This window comes from Diorhabda carinulata, chromosome 8 (genome assembly GCF_026250575.1).
Source record: "Diorhabda carinulata isolate Delta chromosome 8, icDioCari1.1, whole genome shotgun sequence".
NCBI classification, from domain to species: domain Eukaryota; kingdom Metazoa; phylum Arthropoda; class Insecta; order Coleoptera; family Chrysomelidae; genus Diorhabda; species Diorhabda carinulata.
In genome coordinates this window covers 13,803,347-13,817,624 of record NC_079467.1, presented here as the reverse complement: position 1 = coordinate 13,817,624, position 14,278 = coordinate 13,803,347, and the positions used below count along the sequence as shown (strand labels likewise).

At 31.2% G+C, this 14,278-nt stretch overlaps 1 protein-coding gene across 2 annotated transcripts; it reads left to right on the top strand.

Moving 5' to 3' along the window:
- The first annotated feature begins 2,651 nt into the window (after positions 1–2,651).
- LOC130896991 (15-hydroxyprostaglandin dehydrogenase [NAD(+)]-like) lies at positions 2,652–13,909 on the top strand. 2 transcript variants are annotated; one of them, XM_057805444.1, is made up of 5 exons: positions 2,652–2,781; positions 5,307–5,433; positions 9,523–9,626; positions 12,211–12,548; positions 13,509–13,909. In XM_057805444.1, the coding sequence occupies exons 1-5, from the start codon at positions 2,686–2,688 to the stop codon at positions 13,654–13,656; spliced, it is 813 nt and encodes a 270-aa protein (XP_057661427.1). In that variant the 5' UTR covers positions 2,652–2,685; the 3' UTR covers positions 13,657–13,909. The 2 variants fall into 2 exon arrangements, with proteins under 2 accessions (XP_057661427.1, XP_057661426.1); XM_057805443.1 differs by having other exon boundaries at positions 9,520–9,626.
- Positions 13,910–14,278: the final 369 nt, after the last annotated feature.

Below are 14,278 nucleotides of genomic sequence, written 5' to 3'. Positions count from 1 at the left end.
TGCTTCTAGAGAAGCTTGCAATCTCCCGATATTTGACTGCATATTTCTACTCTATGATATCTCCATTTAGAGATATCCGGTGGTTCTCTTTTAAATGGAAGTAATATTGTCTTGGTTGAATTAATATATAACATTATGTCTTCATCATAGCGATACATTAGAAGCCAATATCCTTGAGCCTGTGAAGTAGCTCATTTACTTCCAAACTCCAAAGAATTGAAGAAATAACTCCCTTCTGAGGGGTTCCACGAGTAGCGGAGTACTATTAGCCACAAATTTAGTAACATATGTTTAGTTTCATTTCTTATAAAACAAAATATACACCCCACAAAAATTATCGCATCACTCATTATTTTTTAAATATTTTAAATGTGTTGCCTGTTTTTCCAATTTTATTATTATTACGAATTAAAACACCAATAGATATGCCTTTTGCAACATTTATTTTATATCAGTTCAATCTACAGAGGACAAAAAGTTTGATTTATCAAATCATAGAAAAAATTGTACAAAACATCTATACAAAAAAATGAACGATGCTCAAACTAAAACCAGCCAATGAATTTCTAATAGCGTGTGTTGCTGCTCCTCGCTCTAATTACAGATTCCATTCGTCTTGGAAGGCTTCTAAACAGGTTCTGGACTTATTCTTGCGGGACGTTTTCCCAGAAGTTAAAAAGAACATTTTGAAGATCATCTAGTATTCGTATTGGTGCCGGATTTTGCTGAATTTGCCATCCTAGATGGTCCCAGACATGTTCTATTGGGTTAAGGTACGGGCTAAGTACAGGCCAATTCAGGGTGGGTATCTCGACCTCTTCTAAACATTGCCGAACCACTCTAACAGCGTGTGGATGAGCATTATCGTGCATTAGCACAGAGTTGTCACCGATATGAGGCATATAGGGCACTAAATGGGGTTCTAGGAGTTTGGTTATGTAACTGTCAACATTTAGTCTTCTATCATTCACTGGTACTAACTCCGTGCGACCCTCGAAAGAAATTTCTCTCCAAACCATGATAGAGCCACCACCAAAGCTTTCAGTATGACAAAAATTAACCTGATCGTGCCGTTCACCACGTCGCCTATATACTGGTACACGCCAATTTGATGAATACACACAAAATCTTGATTCATCCGTGAATAAAATATTGGACCAATCTTGAATATTCCAATTTGCGTGTTCTCGAGCAAATTCCAATCTTGCTACTCGATGTTCTCTAGTAAGACGTGGACCTCTGGCTCGTATACTTGCTTCTCTCAGCCTATTTCGAACTGTTTGTAGGTTTATTCGGATATTACGAGCAGCCAACAGATCTGTTTGCAGCCTTCAAGCTGTGGTATTCCTAATTCTTCACGCCGTTAACTTCAAATAACGATAATCTACTACCGAAGTTACTCTTCTGCAGCCTTGTCGAGGTCTTCTGGTTAGCTGCCCTGTTTCTTGGTAGCTAATAACAACTCTGGATATGGTGTTTTGTTGAACTCCAATTACTAGCGGCTATTTCATTCGTCACATGTCTTGTTAAATGATATGACACATCCATTATTAACAAAATAAAGTCAAATTTTCACTATACAATAACACAATTTGCTTAGAAAGTTTTCGATCTCCATGCATTCTCCAAGACAGAAATGATTTACTCAAGCATTTTTGCTTCCTAAAAAATTTGTAAGAAATTGTGATATTTTTTGCCCATGATAAGAAACTAGAAATATCTATTAAGTAGATACATATATAGATTGTCCGAAAATATCTATTAAATTGATACATATAAAATATCAAAATTAAGTATTAAAAATATCCTAAAATACCAGTGATACGATAATTTTTGTGGGGTGTATAGTTATTGTAAGAAAGACGACAATTATTTCATGTAGATTTTTCTACGCTGATCTTTAAATTAATATATGTTATAAGAAAGGACTGCTGTAAATTTATACCTAAAACATATTGTTAACAGTTTATGAGCCCAATTAACGCCTTATTTTTTTTGAAAAATTCACGGAAAGTAAAAAATCGGTGAAAGTTGAGCAGCAAGGAGAAAATAGCAGTAAGCGTTTCAAAATTTACGGGAGATAACTGGACAGTTTGGACATTTTAAGTGTCATGAGACAGTAAAAACACAAAAAATTATCGTATTAAGATTAGATGAGCAAGTCATTAAACATATACTGTCAAGCCAGACATGTTTTAAAATTAGTTGAAAACTATTTATGAATACCACTCAACATGAAGTTAGTGTCCATTTGTTGATGCAAAGATGTTTCAGTTTATTATCCAATGAGGGTAATACTGTAGATTTTGTGTTGTTAGTAGTACAAATGTCTTTATCAGAAAGCATGAAGTATTTCGTGACAGCTTGGGAGTCAACTCCTGAAGAAAAATATTAAAAGTAGTTTCCGATTTACTCAGCTAACCGTGCTATATAATATATTATTCTAAACTACTTTGTATGTAAAGCAAAAACAAAACAAAAAACATATTGAAGTTGGAATCTTTTGTAGTAACTCCAAATGCTGGATAAAATAAATAATACCTTTTATCACACTCTTTAAGTAGAAAAGATTATAATGAAACATTATCTAATCAATTATCTAATTGTATATGCATCATCTTTATATTACATAATGTTTATACAATTTATATATTATAAGTACAACAAAATAAGTAGAATAAAGAAATGTTTGATGTTTGTGATAAAGTTGCCCTAATTACTGGTGGCGCCTCAGGTTTAGGATTAAGTTATGCAAAGGAACTGCTGCGCAATGGAATTAAGGTAAATCGAAAAAATACAATTCTCAATACATTGATCAATTGACACTGACATAGTTTTACATAACATTATACCTATAATAAGTTAAACCCCTTGTATCGTCATGGCTCCCAGCCGAACCCAGTACATCCAAAAAACTTGTGGCAAAGATGATTGTTCTTCAAGAAACAGTTTGAGCCCAATCCTGTTGTTCATCTATATTCTATATGAATAACATTAAATAAATTTTGAACTTCTCTCTTAAGTTATATATGATTATAGAAAAGATTATTCACCGAAATTATTTTCTCAATGTCCAGTACAATTGGAGCTTCTAGAAGGCCTTTAAAAGAGATACTCTCTATCATGGATAGACAAGATATTTTCATTAAAGGGTTATTGTCACTGAATTACTTTTTTTTTAAAACATTTCAAAGAGTTCAGTTGCGCTGATTTTAGTTTTCTGAAGAAGTCTATTTGGTTTTTCCATATAGTGGTTTCGACTGATTAAATGTTTCTTGTTGATCTTCTAAGCCCAGCAGTTCTTTGACACATTTGTGGAATCATCTCCCAAAGAGAGATAATCCGAAACAAGCTAGTTGGTCCATGTGTGACAAGCTCTGGCCATTGTATTTCGGCTTCATCCACGAACTCCTGAGGGCAGATTGTTTGAAGTGATTTCGGTTTAGTAGCAAAGAATCAATTATCCTGTTACATTTTACTGCTGAACTCTCAAACCCAGGACAATCCCTGTCCCCGGGGCAGATAAGGCGGGACACGGGACAAGCGAACTGTCCCGGAAATCCAGGATGGTTCGCAACATTTTTTTATCCTAAAAAATACGATCACAGTGTTTTGTAAGGCATAACAATTTTTGAATTATTTTTTCAAGACTTTTATACGGATCTTACATATGTTGTATCTGGTTGGTCTATGTGTCGTGATATTGTCAAGCATAATTTGATGAAAACATCAGATATCGTTGTCATCGCACACTCTTCCAATTACCTTCATAAGACTGATTTAATGGCCAGGTAGATTTAAAAGCTAATGCCACATCTTAACAAATGATAATGGAGATCACGTCTAAAAGTGCAAAATGTTTATATATTAGTTTTTAATACAACTTACGTTTATCACTTAATTTTGTTCTACTTCTACTAAATATTTAGAAGATGTAATATCAATGAAATAAAGAGCTTTTGGATAGATAAGTTTATTAATAAATGATAATCTACTAAGCTTAAATGTATTATTAAAATTATTGTTAGACAACCTAACACGAAACAAATAATCTCTTTCCTGATTCCAAAGGCTCAATCTGTCCACTCCCTGATATTCTACCGAAAAAAGGACAGTTTCATAAAACAATAATTAAAATAAAAAAGGACCGTGGACACTAACACTCTCACTAATGGCATTAAAATAAACTGACAAAAACCCAACATAGTGCCTATACTGGGTACATACTCGATTTTATAAACCAAAATCTTCACTTCATTTCACTCCTTCAACTTCAGAATATTTCGAAAAGCTATCGTGGTAGCAAAACGTCCAAATAGCTTAAACACAATAAACGATAGCTAGATCAACTTGAACATCATGAACATGATTATATTCATCATCATTAGACTCACCCCTCCCCCCGAACACACAATAATGTGTGAAGCAAATAATGCATTTTCCATGCATTATTTGCTTCAAAGCCAGTAATAAAAGCGTTAGTTTTCACTAGGTTCTCGATGGTAAGCAAATTTTGTTTTATTTTAATTATTATTTTTATTGTTGAAGCTTTTCTTTTTGGTACAATTGCAAGGAGTAGACAGATTCAGGCCTTAGAATCATTCGAAAAGATAATATGTTACATAGAGCAAGCATATTGATAACATGGATTTGGATCAGGTTTTACATCGATAAAAAAACCACATTAACCTGCCTCTTAATAATGACTTCAATGTGGAAGTAGAAACGTCGAGAATCTCCGAATTTGCAACAATCCGGTTCAATCAGAGAACCTACTTCATTTTTTCTTAAATTTTCGTATGACTATGCTTAAGCTTTTCCCACTGGAGGAAAATTTAGTATATAAAGCTAGATCAACTTAGTAAGCTTTAGTTTACCTTCGGTCTCTGAAGACGATTATTTGGTTATCGAAACACAGACAGTGTAATTGTGATAATTGGTGTAGAGGCGGTTGTAAATAATCGGTATATATATTTCACACTGTGTCTACGGATCGACATACCTGATTAATTGTAAGTGAGGCTGGCATCAGGGACCATCTGTTGGTGCATTTGATTATTCGGGCCAAGTAACAGAGCTAGTGTCATCATGCCAACATGATGAAATAGCAAGCCATTAGAGTTGAAGAATCGACGAAAAAGTTAGTTTTGCTTCTTAGAAAAAGTAAAACCGTGTTTTTGAATTATTTGAAAATCGAAACTTAGTGATTTAAAATGTTTACTGATACTTAAGTTGTTATGAAGATAAAACTTATTTCTGTATGGATAACACTGTGATATTAGTTTGAAAACGTATTTATTTTTAAGGCCGTGACAATATCAGATATAGACGATAAAGCAGCGGAAGTTGCATTGGCTGAAATTGAAAACGAATTTGGACACGGAAAGGCTATATTTATTAAGACGGATGTGTCAAGTAAAAGCGATTTTGAAGGTAAGATGCATATGAGTATATGTTTTCACATTTTCTAGCAATAATCAATTAGAATAAGAATAATCAAATGTATTAGATTCATATTTCCAAGGAGGAGATATTTTTCAACATGCACTAAGTCAAGCGTAATGCAGTAATCACCAATAAACTCTTTTTTAACAAATTTCATAATCACACATTAACTGTAGAAATCTACTCAGAGCTGTTCAAACATGAATTTAAATAAACCTTCGTTAGTTGTCACAACTCTTCATTTTCAAATAAATAATGATCCATGATAGTTACTTTTTTCTCTGTTTCGTGATCGAGGCTGCGCTGAAAGGGAACACTTGTTATTCTGGATGATGTGACCTTCAGCGTAAAAAAACTAACATTGAATTAATCAGTGTTGATTGTCTTTTAATGACGCAATTTTTGGAGGATGAGTTCCTAGATCCTAGAGATCCTAGATAGACAACACAGATATATCAACAATGTGTGAAACTATTTCTCACAAAATATGACATCATAGTATTCGAACATCCACCGTATTTCTTTTTTCTATTTCTCAGGGGTCAATTCGACATTGAAGGAGAAAAAAACAAGGAGGAACAACAAAAATAAAAAAAAAGATGGTATGCAGAAATGATAGAAATCCTTAGAGAGAAAGAAGAATTTAGCATTGGGAAACGAAAGTAAAAAATAGGGAAGAGTGGAAGGGATGCTATGGGCATATATATATATATATATATATATATATATATATATATAGAAATGTCAACTTCCTCGGAACAACTATTGAACATATATCTGGAAACCCTTATGATTATGACTTGGAATTATTGAAATCACGAATTACTGCTGTAGAGGTTAAAGAAAATGAAATCATTAACAATCTTAATAAAGAAATATCTTTTGGACACTCTATTGATACGAGATTTAATAATCTAAATTTGATAAATAATAATAGTAAAATAATTGTGGCTGCAGTAAACAAGTTATCATCCGATTTAAATGGATACGTTGCACTTCATAATGAAATACTAAACCTTCAAACTATAAACGAATTCCTTTTGAAACTGATTCGAACTATAACTTTATCCCAACAAGACCTTTCGAATATTGAACTCTTTACTTTAGATGAACTGGAAACTTTGAAACAAGAATTATTAGAAACATATTCTCGGAATGCCCTTTTAATCAGTGACGAACATCCCTATCAATTAATTGAAGCTTCTAAATCATTAGTTTGCATTACCACCAAGACCATGCTTATAATACTGAAAATACCCATCCTTTATCCTCATTCTTACCCTACATCTAGAATCTACCCAATTACCAATAATGATCACATTATGATCCTGCCACCCGCACATTACTACGCAAATAATAAATGGTAAGAAATCTGCACCAGCTTAGCGGAACACATCATTTGTACGAAACCTATAAGATCGCGATGCAAAATCCCGAATATAGAGAATTGCACCAAGTCAATCACAACAGAGAACTTTTCACAAGAAACCAGCAAAGTAATTCTATTCTATTATTCTATTAGGAATAGTTCATCCAACCATAATTCAAAACCAAGAAATTAGGAGAAGTAGCATCTTAATGACAAACGAGCCAATTACTATAGAAGGAATACGATACAATAAGAAAACTGTGCAAGAAATTACAGTGCCGCAAGTAGTCCCAATCAAGCTGCATCCGAAGCACGAAATTATGCTAGAAAAACTCCAAATTCCAGAGACGCATGGACAAGTTCAACCCATTGAACCAATTCCACTCCTGCCGCAATTTTCCGCAGGACTCAGTATTGTTTCCTTAATTACAATTCTGATTATTTTAGCCATTTTAATAACAGTCTCTGTAAAGAAACGACAAAGAATTTCCAGATTCTTATATGGTCCCAAACTACACCCACATTCTCCAAGATTTGTTCTCAGAGACTTCGAGGACGAAGTCAACACCAAAGGAGGGAGGAGAAATGTGAAAGGTCCCCGACACTGCCACACGACCAGCGGATTCCAAAGTGCAATAAACAATATTCACATAGTCAACGGATTCCAAAATACGTATCAAATAAATATAAGTTCATTGCATTAAATTCGAGTTCATTCATTGTTTTGTTACTGTTCATTGTTAAAATATTGATTTGTCTGTAAAGTTATTTTCTGTAGAAATTATAAGTTGTTTATTGTAAATAAAAATACTTTTTAAAAAAAGTTAAAAGTGTCTCAAAGAATATTTCTATATATATATATATATATATATATATATATATATATATATATATATATATATATATATATATATATATTGTTATGGTATGAATATATCCAAAATAAATTATTAAATAATAATAAGATATAAATAAAGCAATAAGTTCAGTTCTGTTATTCGGTTACTTAGAGCAGTTTATCACAATAAAATAAATAACATTCTTTATATTAAGTTTTGGCCAACACTATATTCTAAATTATTATTTAATTTTGACAAATCCTGTATAATCAAAGAATTTAATCCATAAATTGACAGATAAAAACAGGAGCACCAACTTCAAAAATTTGTGTGACATACCAACATAAATTTTAAGGTTATAAATGATAAAATATAAAAATTTTGACAACTGCAATGATAAAATTAATAACATAGGAATGAAATAAATACAACAAAGAAATTATAGCATAATATTATTTGAATAAAGTCACAATAATTTAAAAATTTAGAAATGACAATTTAGTAACTAACTTTTAAAATAAATATCATTGGTTAAAAGAAAAAAAAGTTTGTTTAAAAAAAAAAGAAAAACAAGGAAGAAGAGAATCAACAACGAGAAAAAAAATTTTTTTTTTGGCAAGAGAAAAAAGAGTAAAATAATTTTAATTGAAATTTAAAAAAAAATTAAAATCTTGATAAAAAGGCATAAAATATTCAAAGGATTGATAATTAATAATTGTATAAGTGTAGTAATAAGAAATTAGTGAAAACAATTAAATAAAGTGAAATGAGTGAGAATACTCACAAAGGGACAATTTCCAAGATAAAGAAGTTGAGAAAAGGAAAAGAACAGGAATGGAACTACAGCGGAGTATCTGTTTATTCTGCAAGGCCGTAACAATTTCCAATTTAAAAAAAAAAAAAATTAAAAATACAACATAACAAACACTTAAGGTACTGTTCTATTAAGTTTAAGTATTTCTTTTAGTATATAATATTTGAGTTCACATTTCCATATAATTTAGTTTTATGAGTGTAATTATGAGTATGAATGAATGAATGAATGTTTGTAAAATAAAATAATTGTAATAGCTAGTTAAGAAATTGTATATTTTGAATATTTTATTCATTATAAAGAACAGACCCGGTCTTAAAACTATTATAATCTGACCTTATAACCATAACAATTTATCGCAATAAAATTTTTTAATTTGACCTCACAATATAATACCCTGAGAATAAAAAAAATAATAATAACATAATAAAATAAAGAAATTCAAATAGTTACTAATGGCGCCCAAATTAAAATCTGATTTTATTTAAAATAAAATTTATAAAAATAAACATTACACACTATAATACCATAACAATATATATATACTATTATTCAACATTACTACCTTCTTGCTAAACTTCGTGAAAGAATAAGGAAAAAACGGCCCGATTCCTATCAACGTTCAGCACCTGAATGTTAAACCATCCGACTTACTTGTCGGATCTTGCGCGATTAGATTTCTATCTGTTTTCTGAGGAAATCCGTCCGTTGAAATTGTGGAAGAGAAAGTAGCGTATTTTATGAAGGAGGTGGCAGAAGAAGACTGTTCCAAATAATGGAAGACTCGCACGGAGCATTGGAGCGTAGAGGAGAGTTTTATATCGATTAAAAAAAAAGATGCTCAAATTCAGAATAGAAAAGTTTTCAGCGCCTTTCTCGTTATTTAATATTTTCTCCTGAATAGTTGAAAAAATATTTAGAAGTACTTAAACAAATCAGTTTTTGATGTGTTGAGTTTGAGTTTTCACATTGGAATTTTCATCTAAAATCCTTCAGAATATTGAACTAAGTTCCCAAAATTATAAGATAATTATACTTAACATCTTTTTCAGCAGCGTTCATAAGAACTGTTGAAGTTTTCAAGAATGTCGATATACTGATTAACAACGCTGGTATATATAATGATTTACAGTGGGAAAAAGAAGTGGATGTGAATATAGTAAGAAAACCAATTTATCTATTATACGTCATAAAAATATTTTAATGTTTTTAATCACAAAACGGTGGGATAAATTTATACTCACGATGTGTCTTACCTATGTGTTTTATTTATACACTTATTATTCCTAACACTACACGCTCAAATATTCACTAATGTTTATATACACACTTACCATCTAATTTATTTGAATACACTTTTTATTTCACTTATCATTGTCTCGATGTTGTTGTTGTCACATCGACATCAAATTGTTGATTAACTACGGCTGCTAGAATTCCGTTTTATATATCAAAATTATTTCTAGAACCCCTCAATTATCGAAATCTCTGGTTTGCCATAATCAAACAAAAAGGTCTTAGTACAAATTGTCTTTAACAACGGTCACGATATAAGATAAAGGATACAGGCCACAAAAATAAATCCGCCACATTTTAGCTTAGGTAACATATTAGAACAGGATCGGCATCGCAGACTCAGTGGGCAAGTTTGTAACAATATATAATTCGATGCAAAGAAGAAGTTGTTATGAACATGTGAAAATTGGCTGCAATAGACCTAATCTATTTATAAGAACGCATTCTCACATCAGAGCTTGACAAACATAGTTAATGTGAAGAAAATACTAATTTCTCTCGGAATTTTGCACATAATTAAATACGGGGTGTTAATTTGAACACTCACATTAGAATTTCAAATGGGAATTGAGACATCATTTTGATAAGTGCTTAGGTTTCTTTCCCATCAATCAAAATGATATGTCATGTGACCTTTCTTTAGAAAATTCTTATGGGAAATTGAACCCCGAGAGCTGCTCTATATTTTTTTCTGGAAGAAGGATATAAAGGGCGAAAAATTTCCAATCTGAAGATAATACATTTATTCGAGAAAATATATAAATTTATATTTATAAACTTTTATAGATTGGTGAATTTCAGTAACTTCTATTTGTATTCTAAAATAAATATTATTAAACAAAGTTTTGAAAAACCAATGGGCCAAACAACATTTGTAGGTCTGATTGTCGATTCATTTCATCTTTTCTTTTCGGATTACAATCCTACAATCAAACCTATTGGTTGGGAAACAATTAATACGTCTTTCTCTAGGATAAGCATGATCGACCCCTTTGGATATATTAACCGTCTTTTTAAAGTAATTCAAAAAGTTTAGACAAAAAAAATACGACGCCCCGTTGCTTTCACCTTTCAAACAGTACACATCATTCGCTTACCAATTTATCAATTACTTTAATGGCTTTTATGTGCGTTTTAACATTCCTTAGTTCCTTTAGGTTCTTAGTGCAAATTAGTGGATATTAAACATAAATCAGTGAACTTAAACATAAATCAGTGAACTAACAGTTTAATCAACCTCATTATCAACTCATAGTTAGGAAACAGTATTAAGAACCAGTAAACAGCACCTAAAATCGTCACGGCTAGGTCTTCTCATTAATTTTTGTTGTTTTGAATTATTCCTTTTACGTAATAATCAAACTTTAATGAATATTTCGGGAGATCTATTGTATTATCACTAAAACGAATGTTCAAGTTTTTTGTACTAACTAGGTGGTAAATGTGCTACTTGTGGAATTGTGGCGATAAAAGCAAAGTATAATCTTTTTAACATAAATTTTGATCAGTGATTAAAAATATGGTCAAAGTATAATGTAAAAATATGAACATTGTATATAAATATGAAAATAGTGAAAATTACTAATATTGATGAAATTGAATATACATGATTCAAAATCAACATTCGAAATGACAGTAATTATAAATATTGAGTTAGTTTAATTTTATAGGTTACATTTGTTTTGGGAATTGAAAAACATGCATCCAATTCAAAGTTCTGATAAGTAATTATGAATGACGTCGAATTTTTATAGGTTAAATTATGAATGAAATTGAATTTTTATAAGTTGAATTATAAAGGACATTGATTTTTTATAAGCTATATTATGAATGATATTGAACATTTAGATTAGATAAGGTCGTTATGAATGAATCTTCATCGGATAGACAAGGTTAGGTTGAGAATGAATGAAACTTCATTTTTTATGGAATTAGTTTTTCCAAAATCTAAAAGAATTACATTAAGGTTATTCCAATCATCCTAACCTAACATAACCGATCAGATTCTTAATAATATCTTGATCATAATGAGCATTGTTGGTATATGTGGATTGCTGGAAATATTATAGGTTCAATTAAAATTCAATGCAACTCTGTAATTTTGCTTTTAAACAAATTATTCATCCTACTTTTTGATCACCTCTAGTGAAACTGAAATTTGAACTGTTATTTAATGTTCGTTTTGGCATACAATAAGCAGTTCTTCTTAGATAGCTAATACTGGTTTTATAGTTAAAATTAAAAAAAAGTGAATTTAAATTGATAATTATATTGTGTATTTAATATCCTATCCAGAGCATCGCCAATGTTTTATACTTCTGGATATAGACATATTCGTTCTCGTATAGATCTAATTACAATGTTTTACATTAACTAAGTGAAGTGCAAGGATTTACTACCTCCCAGTATACTCTATTAGTTTAAGGATTTAAATTTATTATTTACAGAGAGGAACCATTAACGGAATTATTCTAGGCCTGGAGTTGTATCTCAAGAAATATAAACAAGGAGATGAAGCTGTTATCCTGAATACATCTTCAATAGCTGGTATTAGGCCTGGTCCTTGGATGCCCATTTACGGTGCCACTAAATTTGCTATAGTAGGTATGACGCTCTCTTGGGGCGATGAATTCCATTTCCAAAGAACCAAAGTAAGAGTTCTAGCTATTTGCCCAGGAGGTACACATACATCCTTATTCAGAGTGGAACAATGTGCTTTACATCCGGATTATATGGAAGCGCAAAAAATGGCAAACGAAAAAAGTGGACCTGCTAACAGACAAAGGTATTCTATCAAATATCAAAATAGTCTTATCGACCCTAAGCCTATCATTCAGTAAAAAACACTTGTGATACATCGGTGAAGATATTGATAATATATTTCATTTTATTTATTAACTTAAATCGAGGTTTGTTAAAGTGTACACCTAAATTCAGATTTTTTTCTTCTAAAATCATCAACTTTCTTGTTCTTTATACATATAATTAAATTTTCTCGATTTTCTTTCGAAAGTAGCCGGAATAGATTCAAAAGTTACAGGGGGAAAAAGAATAGCCTAATAAACAGTATAACCTATCTAACCTCGTTACAATGTTAATAGCACTTGGATTCTAACAAATTAGGAATGAAACTAGTTAGCTATATTGTCGGAAAATAAAAACAATCGATTTCAAGCACGACCGTGACAATTTAAAACTAAAATGGCAGATGCGGAGCTTTTGCTAAGTACTGTTATGGATAAAAATAACTTAGCATGAAAAAAACGTTACAGTACACTAACAGTTCCATTTAAACAGAAACTGGTTTTGATAAATACCATAGACTTACGCTACATAACGCTCCGAATAGTTAGTTGAAAATTCAAGATGCGTGGCAAATAATAAAAGTATTCCGGGCGGTGAAGAAGAAATATCCTAGTGCAGTGTTAGTTATTACAGTATTTGTTGTGTTGTAATTAGTGTGGTCAGTGATGTAATGAAGTTTTAAATGTGAAATTAACGAATACAATTTTATCCTCGAACCTTTTACCTGAGAAACGTTACAATATCAATAATGTAGCTGACTAATTTTATGTTTAGTTTGTTAGACTAAGACTAAAAATCTTCGATATTTTTTGTGGTGACATGCTTGCTGTTAGTAAAGGAATAAAAATAATATAATTTCAATAACTCGTTTTGTTAGGTAGTGTACTTTATTTCCAATGTTTTCAATCTGTGTCAATGTAAATTAAAATCTATTTTTTAGCTCTGATTTCGTCGCAGTAGAAGGCGTTAAACTTTTAAAATATGCACATAACGGATCACTATGGGTTGTTGAATCTGGAAAGCCAGCATATGAATATGTATTTCCTGTAAGAGATAGTTTTAAAAATAACGTCGTAAAGGAAGTTTAAATTTGATCTAAACTATTTGTATCACAACTTATAAAACCACGGAACCACAATATTTTCTGAAAAGTTTCTGATATCATCCTGAAGATATCAGCACTTATCAAGAAAAGTTGAGAAATATATTTGCGCATGTTTCATGATATTCTCACTAAAATTTCATGTATTCTGGATATTTAGTTTTTATTCGACAATCATTTAAATGAGTTTTGTGAGATTTTTCTGAAAATAAATAAAAGGGAATCGATCTGTCATCAAACTTTTATTTTTAAAAAGTACACAAATGAAAGAGAAATTAGACACTGTGTACGGACACTCTGCACCATTATTTCGGACCGTAAAATTTTGGTCAGCTGAAAGAGACTTGTCCGTATCCATAGATCCGTATCCTATAGCCAACTCGAGTTCTCATTTCAGCGCCATCTCTTGGTTCATGAGCACTACACGTATTGAACAACAGTTTCCTTTCTAATTTTGGCGGCATATTTCAAATTCAAATCTTTCGTCCAGCTATTTTTCGAAACAGTTCAATGGAATTGTATCAACCAAAACTATGATATCATTTTGGTTGATACAACTCCATTGAATTGTTTCGAAAAATAACTGGACGAAAGTTGGTCTTAAATAT